The 21773-nt window shown below is 44.2% G+C and overlaps 1 protein-coding gene across 1 annotated transcript in view; it reads left to right on the top strand.

Moving 5' to 3' along the window:
• Positions 1–18525, top strand: part of LOC129044937 (insulin receptor-like) — a 292218-nt gene extending 273693 nt beyond the window's left edge. The window contains 6 exon segments of the mRNA XM_063669850.1: positions 15484–15606; positions 15707–15853; positions 16074–16298; positions 16779–16941; positions 17535–17652; positions 18151–18525. Coding sequence (XP_063525920.1) covers positions 15484–15606; positions 15707–15853; positions 16074–16298; positions 16779–16941; positions 17535–17652; positions 18151–18250 — 876 coding nt within the window. The 3' untranslated portion in view covers positions 18251–18525.
• The last annotated feature ends 3248 nt before the right edge of the window (positions 18526–21773 follow it).

Genomic DNA, 21773 nt, shown 5'->3' with positions numbered 1-21773 from the left:
CATCAGATATATTGGCCTAGGGTTTTGTTTTTTGTGTGTGTATTTGCCATATTTTGGTATCAGGATGATATAGGTTTTGCAGAGTAAGTTAGAGGAGAATCTCTCATCCTCGATTTTTTGGAACAGTTTCAGTAGGACTGGCATGAGCCCCCCTTTGTATGTCTGGTAGAATTCAGCTATGAATTCATCTAGTCCCGGGCTTCTATTACTTATTCAATTCATTCTGTAATTCATTGTTGGTCTGTTCAGTGTTTCAGGTTCTTCCTGGTTCAATCTTGGGAGGTTGTGTGTTTCCAGGAATGTATTCACTTCTTCTAGGTTATCTAGTTGTGCACATAGAAATGTTCATAGTAGTCTCTGAGAAGCTTTTGAATCTCTGTGGGACTGGATTGAATGTCGCCTTTGTTATTGCTGATTGTGCTTATTTGGATCTTTTCTTTTTTCTTAATCTTGCTAGCAGTCTATCAATTTTGTTTAAACTTTCAAAGAACCAACTTTTCATTTTGTTGATCCTTTGTATGGATTTATGAGTCTCAATTTTATTCAGTCCTGTTCTTATTTTTGTTATTTCTTTTCTTATGTATGCTATATTTGGATATAGTTTTTTTTTCTTGTTTTACTACTTGCTTTAGGTGCAATGTTAGGTTGTTAATTTGAGATATTTCTGTCTTTTTGATGTAGGTATTTAGCACTATAATCTTTCCTTTTTAAACTGCTATTATTGCATCCCAGAGGTTTTTGTTCATTGTGTCTCTATTTTCATTTGTTTAAACAATTCTTTGATTTCTGCTTTAATTTTATTGTTTACCCAAACAAAAATCATTCAAGAGTAATTTGTTTAGTTTCCGTGTGTGTTTGTGTGTGTGTGTCTGTGTTTTAGAGTTCCTCTTGCTAAAGATTTTTATTTTGAATCTACTGTGGTCCAAGAAGATGCTTGATATTATTTGATTTTTTTATTTCTTGACACTTGCTTTATGACTGCATATGTGATCACTCTTAGAGTATGTTCCATGTGAAGATGAGAAAAATAGATATATATTGTGGTTGTTGGGTAGAGTATTCTGTAGATGTCTATTAGGTTCAATTGGTCAAGTGCCAAATTGAAGTCCAGAATTTATTTGTTTAGATTTCTGCCTCAATAATCTATCTACCACTGTCAGTGGGGTGTTGAAGTTCCCAGTTATTACTGAGGGGCTGTCTACATCTTTTCTTAGGTCTAGTAGTGATTTCTTTATGTATCTTGGTGCTCCAATTAATGTTGGCTGCATATTTATTTAAGATAGTTAATTATTCTTATTGAATTGAGCCCTTTGTCATTGTGCAATAACATTTTTTTGTCCTTGTTTCTGTTTTTGGCTTAAGATCTGTTTTCTCTGATATGAGAATAGAAACTCCTGCTCTTTTTTGTTTTCCATTTGCATGATTAATCTTTCTCTATCCCTTTACTTTGAACCCATGAGTGTCATTACTTGTGAGATGAGTCTCTTGAAGACAGCAGATGGGTGATTCTGATTTTTTTATTCCAATTCGCAACTCTATGTCTTTTAAGTGAAGGATTTAGGCCATTTATGTTCAAGGTTAACATTGATATGTGAGATTTTGTTCCTGTCATAGTTTTGTTAGCTAATTTCTTTGTAGTCTCAATTGTGTAGTTGCTTTATAGAGTCTGTGGACTATGTACTTAACTGTACTCTTTCTGTGTGTTCTTTCATGTCCACATTTAGAACTCCCTTAAGCATTTCTGCAGGGCTAGTCTGGTGGTGATAAACTCCCTTACCAATTGCTTGACTCAGAAAGACTCAATTTCTCCTTCGTTTATGAAGCTTAGTTTTGAAGAATATGAATGTTTGTGCTGGAATGTCTTTTCTTTTAGAGTACTAAAAACAGACCTCTAATCTCTGCTGGATTGTAAGGTTTCTTCTAAGAAGTCCACTGTTAGTCTGATGGGTTCCCTTTGTAGGTAGTGTTGCTCTTTTCTCTAGCTGTGTCTGAGATTTGTTTTTTTGTGTGTGTTAACCTTGGATAGTCTAATGACTATGTGTCTTGGGGATGGCTGTCTTTATAGTATATAACAGGGGTTGTCTGGATTTCTGGTGTATGCATGTCAACATCTCTAGCAAAATTGAGAATATTTCCTTGAATTTTTTCTTCAGATATGTTTTCCAAGTTGGTTACTCTTTCTTTTCTCTCAGGAATACCAATAAGTTGTATAATTGGTTTCTTTACATAATCCCATATTTCTTGAAGGCTTTGTCTTTTTAAAAAATATTTTTTCTTTATTTTTGCATGACTGGGTTAATTTGAAGAATCAGTCTTCAAGCTTTGAAATGTTTCCTTCTGCTGGGCCTAGTCTGTTTTTAAGTCTCCCAACTACATTTTGAAATTTGTTTAGTGAATTTTTCAGTTCCAGAAGTTCAGTTTGGCTCTTTCTTAATATAGCTATGTTGTCTTTCAAATCTTGGACTGTTTTTCTGGTTTCTTTGCGTTGGATTTCAATTTTGTTTTATGTCTCATTGACTTTCCTTGACATCCATCTTCTGAGTTCTATGTGTCTCATTTCAGACATTTACATCTGGTCAGGATCCTTTCCTAGGGAGCTAGTGAGAGGCTTTGGAGATCACAAAACACTCTGGCTTTGTGTATTGCCAGAGTTCTTGTGCTTATTCCTTTCTATCTGTGGGAGTTGACACTTCTTTTTTGAATTTGCTTCATTTAGATGGGGTTTGTATTAGTCAGAGTTCTCTATAGGTACTGAAGTAAAAGGATAGATGTACATTTGAAGGGGAGTTTATTAAGGATCATTGACTCACATGAACACAAGGTAATGTCCCACAATAAGCCATCTGCAAGCTGAGGAGCAGGGAAGCCAGTCCGAGTCCCAAAACCTCAAAAGTAGGGAAGCTGACAGTGCAGCCTTCAGTCTGTGTCTGAAGGCCTGAGAGCCCCTGGAAAACCACTGGTGTAAGTCCAAGGGTCCAAAAGCTGAAGAACTGGAGGCATCCAGCACAGGATAAAGATAAAAGCCAGGAGACTCAGCAAGTCTGCTTTTCTGCCTTCTCCTACCTGCTTTGTCCTAGCCGTGCTGGCAGCTGATTAGATGGTGCCCACCCAGATTGAGGGTGGTTCTGCCTCTCCTAGTCCAGACTCAAATATTAATCTCCTTTGGCAACACCCTCCAAACACACCCGGGAACAATATTTTGCACCCTTTAGTACAATCAAGTTGACACTCAGTATTAACCATCACAGGGCTTTTATATTTTTTATTCTCCTTGAAAGTATGACTGTGGTGTATGTGATTGATTGGCTTCATTTCTGGGTAGTTGCAGAGGGTGAAGTTTCCATATATGTTCCTTGGTTACAGATAGGTTGCTGCAGTGGCTTTCACAGATGTTGCTTGTTTTAGCAATGTATTTTTATATAACGGTATAACTCAATCTTCAATCTGGTAGATGGACTTAAGAGTAAGAGCTGGCAGGTGGGGGTCTTGGTGCATGCTTGCCCTCACTGGAGAATCATGAGAAACAACTTCTTTCTAGTGCAGGCTTTCTGGGCTACTATGGGAAGAGCTACAGTTGCATCTGCAACAGTGCACTGGGGAGGGGAGATGGAGGCGAGATATAATTCCTTCTCCAAGTCTGGTTCTGGGCCTTGGTGGTGCTCCTTTCAGTGGCTTATGCCATGGCCACATTTTCTTTGTCTCATGTTGTGCTTTGGCAGGCTGCAATCCCCCTTCCCTTAAGGATAGTCCACACTGAGGATTACATCTCTAGGGACACACAACTCTCCAGAGACCCACCAGTCCACCGTGCTTACCAAAGTCAGAGCAGGTTTTAGGGTATGTCTGCAGTTGCTCTGATGATGCAGTATTTCAAGGGTAGAGGATCTCCAAGCAGGGCAGTGGCACAATGGGTGCAACACCAGTATGGAGCCTGCAGCCCATGATTTTCAGCCCAGCAGGCAACCATGGAGTCTGCCTAGCTTACACTCCCCTGACCCAGCAGATCTCCCACAGACACTCGCCCTGGCGGCAAGCCCAACCAACTAGGCTTTCCCTAAGCCATCTGCTCCCACATTGTTGAGCTGCTCCAGGCATTCTGTGCCAGGACACTCCCTGGGAAAGAAGCTACCACCATCAGGCCATACTCTTCGTGGTCTGGTCTTGCAAAGGGAGGGGTGTGCAGCTCCCATGCCCCCATGAGAACCCATACCACACCCTTCTCTGCATTCTGACTATGGAGGATCCTCCTTCACTTGAGATTAGGTCACGAATCTCAGCTCAATGTCTCTGGGTGGTATACTTGAGTCTTGGGGAGTTGGGACTGGGCTCACGAATTTGTCCTCTGGCCTCTAAGCTTCAAGCACTGGCTGCAACTTGGGGACAGGGTGGTGAACTTTTCCCAGGCTGTCAACAAAACACTCAAGCTATGCAGTGGATGCTGTGCTGTGGACACCCTCTTGCAGGCGTGACCAGGCATGAGGTCCAGGAAGGGGTTGACAGGCAAGGGGGCATGTGGACCAGATGCAACTTAATCACACAGCATTGGTGATGGGGCCTATCTTGGGCATGTGAGCAGGCCAGGCGTGGCTCACTCCCAGCCTGGCTGACAGCAGGAGCTTAGCCTCTCAGTATGAAATGGAGACTTGTGGGATGGGCACCTAGGGTTGCATTTTGCTGCAGCTGCACAGCACAACAAAGCCTTCTGGGCTGTGTGTGGCTTCAAACTGTGCCTCTGCATGTGCTTGAGGCAGCTCTCCTACCAGTCCAAAGATCTATGAGGGTTGTAGAAACTCGTGTAGCTAGGATCTCAGAGGTACATTATGGGAATGTAGTGTCCCACGGTTCCTTCACTCACCCCTTCCTTGAGTTTGTTCAGGGTATATGGGCCAGTCCTGGTGTCTAGTGACTCTGAGCAGACTGCCCCATTTCTTCCCTCTTCAACCAACTGGAAGTGTCACCTCTGTGTCAACTTCCAGTGTTTCCCTCAAAAGATCTGTTTAAAATGTGAAGTTTTACTAGATATTTGGGTTCCTTTCCATGGAAGAGGCACTTCCCAGCTGCATCTCCTTGGCCATCTGCCATTCTCCAAATCTTTTTTGGTGCCTATTTTTCCGTTTTACTTTCTGTGCTTCCACCTTATTCTCTTCCTCCAACACTGATATGTACTCTGACATTCAATTCTAAATATGTGTATTATAAAAAATAGATATAATGTGCATATATGTGTTCATTAAGAATAGAATACTTGGCTAGGCACGGTAGCTCATACCGAGCCAAGGTGGGCCGAGGTGGGCGGATCACGAGGTCAGGAGATCAAGATCATCCTGGCTAACACAGTGAAACTCCGTCTCTACCACACAAAATACAAAAAATTAGCCAAGCATGGTGGCGGGCGCCTGTAGTCCCAGCTACTTGGGAGGCTGAGGCAGGAGAATGTCATGAACCCAGGAGGTGGAGCTTGCAGTGAGCCGAGATCGCGCCACTGCACTCAAGCCTGGGAGACAGAGCAAAACTCCGTCTCAAAAGAAAAAAAAAAGAAAAGAAAAAATTCAGAAAGAAGGTTACTACATCTGAATTTCTGAAGATGGTTTTAGTAGGGATGAATTCAATGTAATCCATGGATTATTCATGACTTTGTAGAAAGTTTAATGAATGTTTCTTTTAGCCACTCAGGATGGGACCTCTGAATCAATAGGAAGCATAAATGAGAGATGTCAGGGGAGGATTGAAGGATGCTGATGGAGGTGGGAAGGCCTAAAGTGACCTGCCTGTGCTAGACTGAAAGTGATTCAGGCCCCACCCAAATGCAGGAGCAGTGGAGCCTAAATCCTTCACAACTGCACATTAGAGGAGAGAGGATTTGAACATCATCCTGCAATTAGAGTTAACTGTTAATCAAGGTAGGAGGACAAGATGTGTTCCCAATTCTGACTCTGATTGCCCTAAATAGAGGCCCTGAGTGGTGATAATTTGTTTTGAAACTAGGAGACAGTTCAGTCAGTGTTTCATCAGATTCATGTTTTGCTGAAAATACTGGCACATTCCTCCATTTAATAAGGAGTCACTACAAGTAACTCAAGGGCCTTAGTCCTGCTGCCCACATAAGGGAGCTCTGGTCCTGAGGAAATGGGGCTGTATTTGAAGGTAATGAAAGGGATAAGATGAGACATGATGGTGTGATGAGTATTCCAGTGACTGCTTTTGGTAAATTTGGGCTGGCATCTGGGTTTCGGTTCCTCCGTCTAGAAAGGAAATGCTCCTCATGACTGACAAAGGCAGGAATAGGTTTTATCATCAGCTCTACACCAAGGCTCTCCAGTTACTAGAGTGGTCTCTAGAAGATAGCATTATCAGCAAACTCCATTAGCAACTAACTTGCTTCTGTGATGCTGTGTTGTTGCTAATAGTTTTAATTATAGCAACTGCAATGCAGGGAACCTGATCCAAAAAAGGCACAAACCAAAACCTGTGCTCCTAAGGAGATTATGAGAAATGAAATCACCAACACTGGCCTCTCTTTGGGAGGAAACTGGAAATGGCAAAAGGGACCACTCATGGGCTAAAGCCCAGCACTTGGGTCATGACTCACCCTGGAGAGGTCAAGTATGGGCCCCACTGCTTCAGGCCTTGGCTGTGGATCACACCCTGGATTCTTCTCTTCCAGGTGCAGCTCAGTTGCCATGATGCTCCTTGAGTCAATGAGCTCTTTGGTCTGCTCTTCTGCTCGAGCGGAAAATTATCTGTGCTTCACCCTTGAGAAGCTGACAAGAACCACAGGCTTCTTCAGGCAGGTGGTGGAACATGGGTATATCCTTCAGGTGCTCACAGTATCTCCCTTTGCTCAGGTGACAGAGGCTTGGGGTTTTCCAGCTCTTGACCTAAAATTCCTGAATGATTGTTTTCAAATTTCTTAATGAATAATAGTATGAACTTCCCACCCCTGTCAGGGGGGAATGGGGTTCCTGAGAGCTGAGGGGCCAGGATCCAGATCCTGAGCCTCTTCACCAAGCAGATGCTGTAGAGCAAAGGCAGCAACTATCTATCTATTTATCTATCTATCTATATCTATCTATCTATCTGTCTGTCTGTCTATTATCTATCTATCTATCTATCTATCTATCTATCTATCTATCTATCTTTCCCTTCCCTTTAAGGAAATCCTCAGGACTAGGTGAGATCTTAGATCTAGTGGAGAATCTGAGCCGCTCCAAGCAAAACCTCAGGATCCTGCAATCTGAAAAGGTAGAACCAAGGCAAATGTGGGCAGCAATACCCAGAAGTTGGGTACTGAGCCTGTTAGGGAGAATTTTTTTCAGAGGAGTGAAGTAAATAATGAGATGTAGAGAGCAGCGAGAATGAGAAGCCAAATCATAGACTGCAAAATCACACAGCATCTGTTCTTTCTCCCTGGTAAGAGAGAGTATGATGGGTAGTCTCCAATACAGAAAGCCCATTGTGTCCTTCAGCTCCCCCATACAGTCGCAGAATAGGCCTGATTCTGAAATGTCTGTTCTTTTTAGGCTCTAGCCTGATTTTCTGGTTCATAAGGCCAAAGGGAGCTGGAAAGATCCCTGCGGCAGGACTCATGGTGGAGAGAGAATGGTCTAGAGGATTCAGGCCTCTGCACACTGTGTCTGGGTCCCTCCTTAAAGAATGATAAAGATGAGTAAACAGCTTGAAGCAGCCTGGAGTCCAGCCAGAAACCTTTAACTGAGCTTTAAAGGAGATGGTCACAACACTTTTCAGAATACTGGCAAAGGCCTCCTGTGGCCCGGTTTGTCCTGGGATGAGCAAAATTTAATAATGTTAACCTGCTGTATCTTTGCTTTTAATATATCTGCTTGCCCATCACAATGACGTTATGGTTAATTTCACCAATTTGGTAACCTGCCTCATGGGAAGTACGAAAGTAAGTGAGGGCCAGGCATGGTGACTCATGCCTATAATCCCAGTACTTTGGGTGGCTGAGGCAGGTGGATTGCTTGAGCCCAGGAGTTCAAGACCAGCCTGGGCACCATGACAAAACCCCGTCTCTACAAAATATACAAAAATTAACCGGGTGTGGCAGTGCATGGCTGTAATTGCAGCTACTCGGAGGCTGAGGTGGGTGAACCTCTTGAGCCTGGGAGGCAGAGGTTGCAGTGAGCTGAGATCGCGCCACTGCATTCCAGCCTGGGCAATGAAGCAAGACAGTGAGGACAAAGAGAAAGGCAGTGAGGGTGTCCTGTGAATCAAATCTTTGAATGGATGTTTTCTTAACTAACCAAGACCTGTGTAAGAATTCTGTCTTTGATTCCATAATAAAGTGGTGTGAAATTACTATAAGCAAATGTTTACATGTCTCATTTAATCTTCACAACAATCCTATGAGGCAAGTAGAATTGTTATCTTCATTTTCTGACTGATGAAACTGAGGATCAGGGAGGCGTGTGACCTTGCCAAGTCCCCACAACTGGAAACCACGGAACAAAATGACCTGAGTCACACATGCTAGAATAAACTCATTGTGCCTCCCCATGGAGCTTCACAATGGCTATTTCTGTTGCAAGAGAGGATGAAGCAGATGGTCTTTCCAATCAAGAGCTGTTAAGAAAGGCTCCAGTTCTCCCTGGGGAATCTCAGAATCAGACTGAAGATTCGGAAGAGCCTTTGCTGACCAGAGTCAAACTCCCCAGAATCCTTTTATAGTACCGCTGACCGGTGAGTGATCATCAAACCTCCAAAGACTTTGGGAATTTGCAGATTCTAGGGAAAATTCCATGAGTTAACAGAGGTGAAATTTGAAAGTTCCATAGAGAAATTCTGGAACTTGAAATTATCATAGGAAGATTGTTATGCAATTTTGTTCCTGTTAGTAGTCTTTAAAAAGAGACTTCAGGTCAACATTGGGTTGAACCAAGATTACTTTCTCCCATTGTCACCATTCTGATTTCAGATTGTTCCTTGCTGGTTTATATCCTCTTCAATTCCGTTTTGTACCAGATAGAGGCAGAGTAGAAGGAAAAACTGAACAACAAACCACATTTGTGCCAGCTCGAGGGATAAACACCTTCTAAGGAGCATCTCAAGCTTTCCACAAGATTTCAACAGGGTCACCCCAGTTCACAGGCAGGTAGTGTGTCTTCAATGTGTGGCCAATCGCTGTTGGACAAACAGGAGGTGTTTTCCCCAGGATACCCTGCACCAGACTCGGCATCTTTTCAGTCCTCTTCCTATTCTGTCTCCTTCCCAGCACACTGACGCTGGAAGCACACTATGTCATCACATGAGCAATTCACAGGTGCCATGAAATACCTCACAAATGTACAGTACTTTAACTGTTGACAAATCCCCATGTAGTAGGTAAGAAAGATATTATTATTTACATTTATCTATTGGAACTTGGGGGCACAGAGTGTTTAAATTACCTGCCCAAGGGCACACAAGTCACTTGCCTGTTGTGTTTCAATTATACAATGGCTTAGTGATTCTTTCTTTCAGACGATTTTTGTGAGGAGTGAATGGAATTAAATCAAGTCTATGTGGAAAGGGCCTGGAGCATGGGTTCTCAATGCAGGGTGACTACTGTTAGCACCAACTAGTTATGATAATGACCATGATGATGATGGGGAAATAATAACACCTTGAAGTAATAATAATGAAGTTAGAAAGATACCCCCAAATGTATGAAAATTACATCTATAAAATGAGTTAGTTTATAAATCATGAGAAAATGGGCATCCTGAGGTATTGCAGGTAGAAACACGCAATGGAATAACTCTTGTCAGCAAGCTAATCCATTTCCAGGAATTAATTTTTTTTTTTTTTGAGACAGAGTCTTGCTCTGTCACCCAGGCTGGAGTGCAATGGCAGGATCTTGGTTCACTGCAACCTCCGCCTCCCAGGTTCACGCGATCCCCCTGCCTCAGCCTCCCAAGTAGCTGGGACTACAGGTGCACACCACCATGCCCAGCTAATTTTTGTATTTTTAGTAGAGACGGGATTTCCCCATGTTGGCCAGGATGGTCTTCATCTCTTGACCTCGTGTTCTGCCAGCCTCAGCCTCCCAAAGTGCTGGAATTACAGGCATGATCCACCACCCCCAGTCCAGAATTTCCTTTCTAACAAGTTCCCAAGAGATGCAGGTGCTACTGCTCAGTGACCCCCTGCTAAAAACCACTGCCCTAGGAGATGGGGGCTCTTCTATGTCCCATTTTTACAGATAAGGCTGGTCATGGCAGTGGGAGATACAAAATAAAGGGTGGGGTCAGGTTCCTTTCTAAAAACTTAAATGCATGCCAGGCAAGTAGGGCTTAGAAAAGAGTTTACCCTCCTTCACCTCTGTCACCTCATCTCTGCTTCCAACCTCCATCACTTGTTTGGCAAACTGGACTCTGGGAGCCAGAAGGCACCAGAAAAAGTGGAATGTGAGCCTGCAGGCCATCAAGGTGAAGCCCCGAGGATCCCCCGGGGCCAGTCCCTCCACTTTGATGCGGATAAGCCTCAGCTAGTGTCAAGTTGAGAGGAGAAAAAGACAGGTGAGTCACTGTTAAAGAAACAGGTTCACATACGTAGGTCTAGAAGCACTGCAAGTAGTTCTTACAGTGGGGAGAGCAATTGTGCTCAACTCTGAATTCAGCACAAGGAAGTGGGAATTATAGTCAAGGAGGAGGATGGGGGTTAGCAGATAGGAAATGACTACGAGGGAACATCAAGGGTAAGGGAGGATTCTGGCTAAACTGACCTAACGAGATTCTCGCTGAGCACAGGCCAAGGTTATCTGACATCAGCTGCGGGATGGTGGGGAATGAGGACCCTGATCAGTATATGGTGGATGGGGATTGCTGCCAGCTAAACTGACTTAGCAGGGTAATTTGCTAAAACTGAATTTTACAAAAAGTGCACAGATGGGTTTAGCAGAAGATTCAGAAGGCTGACTAATGTATGGTCAAACAAACAATTTCTGTCACCACACAGAATGCATGCTCCAGGGACCATATTGGGCCTCAGCATCTTTCTACCCCACCAGCTTCCAGAAGGGCATTTTGCCCTGGGCCTCCTGGGCGTTTCCTTGCCTGATCATTTCTAGGAGACAAGAGACTTGCACTTTATCATCTAGGATAAATTCAGTGTCAGATTTTTAAGCCTAAATCAGGTGACAGTGCTTCAGTGACAATCTCAGTTATTTAAAAAGTGAGGTTCATTCATTCGCCAGTTCTAAAGGTGCACATAAGACATTCTTTTTTTTTTTTTTTTTTTTTTTTTTTTTTTTTTTTTACAAAATAATTGAGACCAAGTTAAAAGAAAAAGAATGAAAAAAATCAAGCAACCCGAATCCATTATATAATCTCTTCAAAACCCCAAACCAGGGAAATCTTCTCAATAAAAACTTCAGAACTTTTGTTGATCACTGACTGCAGTCTGGTGGTTTATACTTATTTTCTTGTGTCCTGTTTCCTCCCTTCTCCCACCCCCAGCCCCTCAGCAGTTGCTGCCTTCCTGTCTTGGTCTCATTGTCCTCAAATCAGACCTGCAGGTATGGTCCCAAGTGCTTCTAACCTTCATCCTCATATCCACAGGATCCCCTGAGAACCCAGCTTCTATTATTGAGAACTATCCCACCTGATGACTAAGGAGTCTGATCTTTATTCAGAATCATTGCTAAGATACCAGAGGAAATAACATGTGAGAGTCTAGTATAGAACTCACAGTTCTGATCTGAGGAAGTAACAATTGCTTATTTGAATCACTGTATTTTCTATTTATATATATATATTTTTTTTTTTTTTTTTTGAGATGGAGTCTCGCTGTGTCTCTCAGGCTGGAGTGCAGTGGTGCAATTTCGGTTCACTGCAACCTCTGCCTCCCAGGTTTGAGCCATTGTCCCTGCCTCAGGCTCCTGAGTAGCTGGGATTACAGGCGCCCACCACCATGCCTAGCTAATTTTTGTAATTTTTTTTTTCTTTTTGAGACAGAGTCTCACTCTGTTGCCCAGGCTGGAGTGTAATGGTGCCATCTCACTCACTGCAACTTCTGCCTCCCTGGGTTCAAGCAATTCTCCTACCTCAGCCTCCTGAGTAGCTAGGATTACAGTCACCCGCCACCATGCCTGGCTAATTTTTGTATTTTTAGCAGAGACAGGGTTTCGCCATGTTGGCCAGGCTGGCCTCGAACTCCTGACCTCAGGTGATCCACCCGCCTTGGCCAACCAAAGTGCTGGGATTACAGGCATGAGCCACCACGCCTGGCCTATATTCCTATTTCTATTCACAATATCTCCTACACAGTGTTTTCCTATTCTATGGGGAGAAATCAGGCAGATGGCAGAAGACGCAGGTCAGATCTCAGGAAGAGTTTCTATGGCCTCCAAACAAGCATTTATTGATTACAGATGTAGGGGTGAATATTACGAACGTGGGGAGATGTCCCACGAGGTTAGCTCCTATGCTACCTAATGCACCAGGCAGCTTGTCCATAACTTAGTTTAAATACATCTGTCAGGCTCCATGCCCACTTGTGTAAAAGCAAGATTACCGAGGTAATCTTAGATTTTAAAATGGAAAACTGGGCCTCACAAAAGCAGTTGGGAAAGTTACCTGGAGATTGTTTCTAAGGCAGTGCCCAACTGTACCAAGGAAAGGACAATAAGTACAAAGTCAGAGCTTCATTAACTCTTGATGATTGATTAATTCACTTACTTAATGCAAGACTTCAGGGGAGGAAGAATCGCTGAGTGGAGGAGACAGGAAACAATGCATTATGAAACGCCCATGGTCTCTGGATACCCACCCAGCCAGTTCCCACCCTCCTAGGGTCTGGTCTCGACCATCTCATCATGTGTTTTGAGGGTGCGTTTTCCTACCAGTTTTTGTTTTTTTTTTTTTTGTCTGCTGTTTTTTTGTTTTTGAGACAAGGTCTCCTCTCGCCCAGGCTGGAGTGCAGTGGTTCGATCTCGGCTCACTATAGCCTCAACCTTCCGGGCTCGGCGATGCTGGTGCCTCAACCTCCTGACTAGCTGGGACCACAGGCGCGGGCCACCACACTCAGCTAATTTTTGTATTTTTAGTAGAGACGGGGCTTCGCCAGGTTGCCCACGCTGTTCTCGAACTACTGGGCTCAAGTGACCTGCCTGCCTCAGCCTCCCAAAGTGCTGGGATTACAGGCATGAGCCACCAGCAACACGCCCAGATTCTTCTACACCCTTAATTGGGAGATAAGTCTTCTGCTTGCAGGCTGTGCCTTCTTCCAACCGGCCCCACCTTTGCTGTGGACTAAACAGGAACCACTGGACTAGAGTCCTCTGGCTCTCTGCCCTGCAGGAGATTTTAATCAAAAATTCTAGGCCTAAGGGAAAAGCAGGGTTAGGCTGAAAATGCACACAGGGCTCCTGTAAACTTCTTTTCATAAACCACCCGCCCAGGGCATTAAATAGGGTACTTAGTTGATCCGAACCCTCCAGGGAGACCTACGACCCTTCTCTTCGTAGCCCCCAGCTCCCCTCCCCCGGTTCCACTGAGGCAAGGGGACTGTGCTGCTCCACATGCCAGGAGTCATCACGCCGGGAGGCCCCGCCCAGCAGCTGGCGCAGCCAATCGCAGCGTGAGCAAACGGTGGGGGCGGGCCTGCCTGGTCTGCAAGGGGGCAGGGGGGTCTAGGGGCTTTAGAGGTCAATTAGCTGCTTTCGGGCGGCCTTAGGCGACAGGAGACTCCTAGACCTATCACCTGCCCACTGTGCCTGTCCACCTGTGGCTACTGCAGCTGAGACCCCAGTGGGCTAAGATTGGACAGGGGCCGCCAGGGACACAGCAAGTCCTTCAGCTCTGTGAGTGAGGGATTTTCGGGAGTGCCAGGCCGCAGTATTCCCAGGGCTGGTGGGGTAGGACAGGGAGGCTCGACCCCGGCAAATCAGGCAGAGGCGCGCCCCTTGCTCCCTGCAACATCGCCCACGTCCTGGGGCCACAGTGAGCATGAGCGGAGGGCGGGAGCCAGAGGCAGGGGACCTGGCGTGGGTCCCCAGCCCAAAGCCTGGGAAGCTGCCTTCCCCGGTGTGGGCGCGGACACTGGGGACTCTGGCTTCCGGTGGTTCGGCCACCTGATTCAGTTTATGCTCTGTGAGGGGAGTTGGAGTGTTGGCAGGACTGGCCCACCTGCAGGACTGCAGGACTGCGGGAGCGGCGGTAGATAGGTGCTCTCCTTCCCAGTTTCTCCTGGAAAGACATTCAAGAACTGTTTCATTACAAGGGGCGTTTGGAAAACATACTTCACCTTCTGCTGTGTATTAGCCAAGAACAAGGTGTGAAGTGACTTCCCAATTATTGGGGATCCCTTTGTCCCTTCTTGAAATTAGATGTCTTCATTAGTGAGGTTTTGCCTGGATGACCTCAGCACAATTGGTACGAAACGTGGGGCAACAGTTTCCTAGTATCCTGGTTGTTGCCTTAAGCTTCTCGCCCGTAAGGTACCTTCCTATCCTTTTCATAGCCTAAGTTATCATCCCATAAAACTGTTTCAACTCCTACAGCTCTGGACAGGCTGCTTTTCATTTTGGTGGGTCCATCCAACACCTCCACTTGTCCCGTTTTTCTCCAGCCACATCCTTGGCCTCTTCCACAGTCCTTAGGTAAATGCTTGGAAGAAGAATTTAAATCTTTTTATTCTACCATGGTGGCCCCAGTTTCTCAGGGGGCAGTAAAATGGCTTTTTAGGATCGGTCTAATCAGATCCTCATTTCTTTTCCCTTCCTAGATTTTTGAAACATGAATCCTTCACTCCTCCTGGCTGCCTTTTGCCGGGGAATTGCCTCAGCTGCTCTAACACGTGACCACAGTTTAGATGCACAGTGGACCAAGTGGAAGGCAAAGCACAAGAGATTATATGGCATGGTTGGTGGCATCTGAAACTGTCCAGGGGAACCCCAGAGAGATGGGCCTTGCTATCGGGATCATATGGCCAGAGAGTGGCTTCTAGAGGCTGGCTCCTACCAATAGCCTAACGCAATAACTTAATAGCACTGATTATGAGCACGATATAGGCATACACCCTTGTTGTGTCTCAGCTTGGAGAACATCTCCCAGAAGTGTCAAGCCTTCCCTGGACATGGTTACTCTTACATCTCTGTCTGAAGATTCACTTGGTTAGCATATGTTGGATTTTAATTAGAAATAAATAGCATTGGCAGGGCACGGTGGCTCATGCCTGTAATACCAGCACTTTGGGAGGCCGAGGCGGGCAGATCACAAAGTCAGGAGATCGAGGCCATCCTGGCTAACACGGTGAAACCCCGTCTCTACTAAAAAAAAATACAAAAAGTTAGTGTGGTGGCAGGCACCTGTAGTTCCAGCTACTTGGGAGGCTGAGGCAGGAGAATGGTGTGAACCCGGGAGGCGGAGCTTGCAGTGAGCCGAGATCGTGCCACTGCACTCCAGCCTGGGCAACAGAGCGAGACTCCATCTCAAAAAAAAAAAGAAAAGAAATAAACAGCATCAGTTACATGTTTGCCTTTAGAATGAAGAAGGATGGAGGAGAGCAGTGTGGGAGAAGAACATGAAGATGATTGAGCAGCACAATCAGGAATACAGCTGAGGGAAACACAGCTTCACAATGGCCATGAACGCCTTTGGAGACATGGTAAGTATGCTGTGGGCTGCCCAACTCTGTGCTTCCCCTCCTCAGTTCTTTACCAAATTAATCTCTTGCTTCTTAACATTTTATTTACTTTTCTTTGAAGACCAATGAAGAATTCAGGCAGGTGATGAATGGTTTTCAATACCAGAAGCACAGGAAGGGGAAAGAGTTCCAGGAACACCTGCTTCTTGAGATCTCCACATCTGTGGACTGGAGAGAGAAAGGCTACGTGACTCCTGTGAAGGATCAGGTGAGACTGTGTTGGGTTCAGACCTCCCATCACCCCAGGAAAGCCAAGAAGCAATTGACATTTGTGCTATGGTAGACTGTGCAGCAACATGCAGTTCACTTTTTAAAGGAGTATTTAGATACATGAGCTGTTGTTAAAAGTCTTGCTCTGTGTGTGTGTGTGTGTGTGTGTGTGTGTGTGTGTGTGTGTGTGGATATCAGCTTTTTTATTCTCTTTTCAGGCTCAGTGTGGCTCTTGTTGGGCTTTTAGTGCAACTGGTGCTCTGGAAGGGCAGATGTTCTGGAAAACAGGCAAACTTACCTCACTGAGTGAGCAGAATCTGGTAGACTGCTCTGGGCCTCAAGGCAATGAGGGCTGCAATGGTGGCTTCATGGATAATTCCTTCCAGTATGTTCAGGAGAACGGAGGCCTGGACTCTGAGGCATCCTATTCATATGAAGGAAAGGTAAATGGAGCTCCTTTTCTTGCTGCCATTCCTGCTTTGTTTCACTGGGACACTTTCAGAGATAACAGACACTTTTCAGAATTCACGTTTTAGATGGTGGAATCTCTATCTGCAAAGTGACAGTGTTGTCATTATAAATTATAGCCTTTGCAGAGTTTTGTGATTACATGGTTAACATGCAGCTGTTCTTGCTTCTGTGTAACATGGAGGATATACAAACCATTCTACATATAATACAGATGTCTCCATTGTGAAAAATGTCTTACAGAAAGTAAACCTAGATGTCTCGCTGAAGAGAACTGAGCTAATTTTCAGTTTCAAATTAACTATTAATAATAACATTTCACTTCCTTGGATGATTTGTAACAGTGTTTACTTGGAAATTCTATGCTGCAAACTGCTGAGTGTTGTGGTTCTGACTCACGTTCCCCAGGAGAAGGATGGTAGTAATCAAGTCGCCTCCCTCTTTACCTTTAAAAGGTTAAAACCTGTAGGTACAATCCCAAGTATTCTGCTGCTAATGACACTGGCTTTGCGGACATCCCTTCATGGGAGAAGGACCTGGCGAAGGCAGTGGCAACTGTGGGCCCCATCTCTGTTGCTGTTGATGCAAGCCATGTCTCCTTCCAGTTCTATAAAAAAGGTAAGCATCTTTCTTCATAGAAATTATTGCAGAAACAAAGTAAACCACCAATGACACACCAGCATGATGGACTCTATACATGCAATAATCATACCCAATGCTTCTATTTGATATTACATTGAGCGTATCTCCATGAATACCTGTACTTCATAACTTTTTATAAATAGCTATGTTATTTATAGTATAGTTTAATTTACTTAAATATTCTCTAATTGTTGTATTCTTAGAATTTTCCCAAAGATTTTTACTTCTGTGATTAAATCTGAAAAGAGCCTTTTGAGTCAAGGATTTTGGTGTTCTGCGCTATTTTTAAGATTGATATTCTAGAGTAGAATTACAAGCTTAAAATGAGTGGTCTTTTATGCCTGTAGGAAAGTTTTTTTATGAGGGACTTATGCTAATTTCTATTTCTGCTAGTGGTGAATGAGAGCCTGATCCCCTAGCCTTGATAACAATAGACCTTGTTAAGCCCGATCTGGACTGTGTGTCATTTCACTGATTTTAGAGATGCCTCCCTCCCTGTGGGTGACAGGGTGGGTTACTGTCAGGTGTCTTTGGGAACTTCTCACCCAGCCTTCATTTTATTCTCTCAGGAATTTATTTTGAGCCATGCTGTGACCCTGAAGGCCTGGATCATGCTACGCTGGTGGTTGACTACAGCTATGAAGGAGCAGACTCAGATAACAATAAATATTGGCCGGTGAAGAACAGGTATAAATTGCCAGAAAGACTTATATTTGAAATTCAAAAGGGAATTCTTTTTTGCAATCAGTATTTACATACCACAAGCCCTTGATCACATTTCTGAAATCCCAGAAGTCATTATCCCCCTTAGGCAGAACACAGAATATTAATGATTGATTGTAACGTCAAGATACTGTCACGAGCATGCTGGGGATATTAATATGGTATTTGTACCATTGCATGTCTAAATTCTGAACATTTTCTTAATTCTGAAGCATATCTGGGTAGAAAGACATCCTGTCCTTTTTCTGTTTCTGATTTTGCAGTTCTGTGAAAGGTCACAGTTTTAGGTCTGGGATCAAAGTAATATGCAGGTTTTGACTCAAGAATTTATAAGGGATGAACAGGAACATTAGCATCTCCTGATTCTTTATGTTAAGCCTGTGGCTTCTGGCACACTGTTTAAGTTAATAACCCAATGTGCTTTATCCTTCCACTGAAATGGAAAACCTGCTCTCCTTTCAGCTGGGGTAAAAACTGGGGCATGGATGGCTACATAAAGATGGCCAAAGACCGGAAGAACAACTGTGGAATTGCCACAGCAGCCAGCTACCCCACTGTGTGAACTGATGGATGGTGATGAGGAAGAACTTGACTGAGGATGGCACATCCAGAGGAGGAATTTATCTTCAATGTACCAGCCCCTGCTGTGTGGAATGCACACTTCAATCATTGAAGATCCAAGTGTGATTGGAATTCTGATATTTTCACACTGGTAAATGTTACCTGTATTTTAATTACTGCTATAAACATTTGTATTATTGATTCACTTACTTGTATTTTCATTTTAAAAGGATATATACAATTTTACCTGTTTAAATAAAATGTAATTTCAAATGTACTGCTGGGGCTTCTTTCTGTTTTGATGCACTGACTTTTTTGTGTAGTTGTATTAGTCTGTTTTCACGCTGCTGATAAAGACATACCCAAGACTGGGCAATTTACAAAAGAAAGAGGTTTAATGGACTCACAGTTCCACGTGGCTGAGGAGGCCTCACAATCATGACAGAAGGTGAAAGGCACGTCTCACATGGCAGCAGAAAGGAGAAGAAAATGAGAGTCAAGTGAAAGGGGTTTCCCCTTATAAAACCATCAGATTTCGTGAGACTTATTCCCTATTATGAGAACAGCATGGGAAAGACCTGCCCCCATGATTCAATTACCTCCCATCAGGTCCCCCCAACAACGTGTGGGAATTTTGGGTGGAACACAGCCAAACCATATCAGTAGTCAAGCATGAAACTGGGCTCTAAGCCATACCTGCTCTACCAGTGGTTCACTAGGAGGAACAGTGGGTGGCCTTCTGGCTCTTCTAGTAACAAATGTGCAGATCTCAAGTCAGCTGCCCAGTGGTTGTGTCTGACCCAACTCTTGATTGAAGCAAAATATGACAAACGATCTATAAGGACGAAGGAAAATTGTTTTAATAAAGAAAAAATTCACATTTTTCTTTAAAGTGATCAGACATACATGTAATTTCAATACTGAAAAAGAGCCTTAGAGATCATGTTTATCTCACCCACGATGTTTGCAACCCAGTCAAATTACAGGGCAAAGCTATCAGGGCCAGTTTCCGGAGCATCTTCCCCAGCTGCTGGTGAAGACCCCATGGCCACTTTGCAGTTGAGGTGAGACAAGGCACTAGTGTGTTGGCAAGGCTGTTTGTCTTTGGGTCCTCAAGGGATGAGGGGTAAACTCCAGGGTGTGAGGCTGGGCTTCAGGAATGGTGTGCTGGCCTTGGAAGGTGGAAGACAGATAAGAGGACCCAAACTGAGAGTCTGTGGCCACATTTACACCAAGCTACCTGTAAGCACCTGAATTATTTTAACCAACAGAAAAACTTCCCACATTGTATTGGCTAAAAGAGCACATAGTTTCATCACCCGTGTTTTTTCAAAAGTCTCATGTTCCCACTGAAAAAAATATAAAAGATAGTTAGAAGTGTTTAGTGAATAGACTCCATAATCTTTCAGGAAGAAAACTAGGAGGACAATGGGGTCTCATCCCACAAAGCCTCCAGCAGGCTCCATTTAAGTTCATCTGAACTGGATCATGTGCCATGCTGGACTCTTACATGCCTTTCCCTAGTCATTGCTAAAACCATCTTTTTGACATAAAATGACAAAAGTGGCAACTGTGAAATTTTATAATAAAAGTAGCCCATGTTAGCAAGAAGATTGGGAAGATTCCCAAGGTAAATCCCTTAACTGTGCAGGTTGGGTGCTAGATTTGATACAGTTAGAATTTATGCAGCACCCAACATATGCAGGTTATCACCACGGTGGAAGAGACAGGCCCTGACCTCAGGGAGCTGGAACTGTTAGGGAAAGGGAGGTAATGAGGGAGGGTTTCCGGGAGGAAGGGAAAGACAATATCAACCATAGCAGCCAGTCACTAAGGGAAGGTGAAGAGGTGAGCATCTTAGCAGAGACTAGCATGTCAGTAACCCTGAGAAATGACTCTGCAGTGAGAGACCCTGCAGAGTGATTAGGTCCAGGTGTTGGGTGATGAAGCTTGCTAAGCGGAGTGTTTGAACATCGGGGACCACTGGAGAATGCAGGAACAGACCGTTCTGGTTCTTCTTATTACTGTAAAACAAACTACCCAGAAACTCAGTGGCTTGGTAGAAACATCTTTCACATCTTCCGCCTGAACTTGGCTGTGTGGTTTCACGGGGAGACATCTGTAGGCTCTATCTGTTCTGGAGACATCTGTAGGGCTTGACGGGACTAGACATCTGCAAAGCCTCATTCACACGGCTGGTTGCAGATGCTGGTGTTGGCTGGGCATTTCGCTTGGGCTGTTGACCAGAGCACCTGCCTGGGGCCTCTCCATGGCTTGGGCTTCTCACAGCATCAACGTTGGGAAAAATATATACATAAACCTTGGCAAACTTTAAACAGTGAATTACACAAGTGTTTATGTTCATCTTTATTATTAAATAAATTAACAAAAAAAGTATTATGAGGAGATTTGGTCTCTTTTCTCCAGTAATACAGTTTTAAAATCTCATAATTAACATAATTAAAGTTTTTTTTACTTATACTTTCAGTAAGTATTTATTAGTCATTTTTATTTATTTATTTACTTTTTTTTGAGATGGAGTTTGGCTCTTGTTGCCCAGGCTGGTGTGCAATGGTGTGATCTCAGCTCACTGCAATCTCTGCCTTCCAGGTTCAAACAATTCTCCTGCCTCAGCCTCCTGAGTAACTGGGATTATAGGCATGTGCCACCATGCCCGGCTAATTTTGTATTTTTAGTAGAGATGGGGTTTCTCCATGTTGGTCAGGCTGGTCTTGAACTCCCAACCTCAGATGATCCACCCGCCTTGGTTATAATCTAACCTAATTAAAATCTTTTTAAAAGCAGGACAAAAAATTCAACATTTTGTATGATTATAGCTACATTAAAATATGTCTAGAAAATACAGCCAGAGGAGATAAAAACTTTAATTGCCTCAAATTGCCGCAAAGCCAAGGGGCACTGCCCATGGCCAGGGATGGTGAGCCCTGGAAGCACAGAGGTTACTGACTCTCAGCCCAGCAGCAGCTGGACCCTCAGCCCCCAGTGCCTGGTTTCTCCTTGCACATGAATCCAGGTCCCAGCATCTTGTCATTGACAGGAGCAGCCCTGGCTCACCCTCTTGGACAACAGAAAGGTGCTCATGGAGTCTGGCTGTGAGGCAACCTGAGGGCTCTGAAGACCTCCTGTGGGGCTCACACTGGGGCCAGAGCCTCAGCCTCTGACGCCCGAGAATGGAGTAGGCAGGATGGGTGGGGCAGAGAAGAAGAAAGTTCTCCGGATGTCCTGGTTAGTCACCCTGATCCTGGGAAATGCACACTCATGGCTGAATCAGGGAGAATCAAGTCTCTTGGCCAGAAAAACAAGCCATTATGGCCAGCGAAGTGCTCACTAAGCACACACAAATACACATATATGTGCACTCACAAACACATAGAATTACACACATGCTCAATACATATGTACATGCACATTAACTCATTACACATATGAACATGTATGCACACAACACACCTATACACATACACTTGTGTACAGATGCCCAAATACACACATACTCACATCCT

The sequence above is a fragment of the Pongo pygmaeus genome, chromosome 8 (assembly GCF_028885625.2).
Source record: "Pongo pygmaeus isolate AG05252 chromosome 8, NHGRI_mPonPyg2-v2.0_pri, whole genome shotgun sequence".
In the NCBI taxonomy this organism is placed as follows: domain Eukaryota; kingdom Metazoa; phylum Chordata; class Mammalia; order Primates; family Hominidae; genus Pongo; species Pongo pygmaeus.
This window is presented reverse-complemented; position numbering and strand designations above follow the sequence as displayed.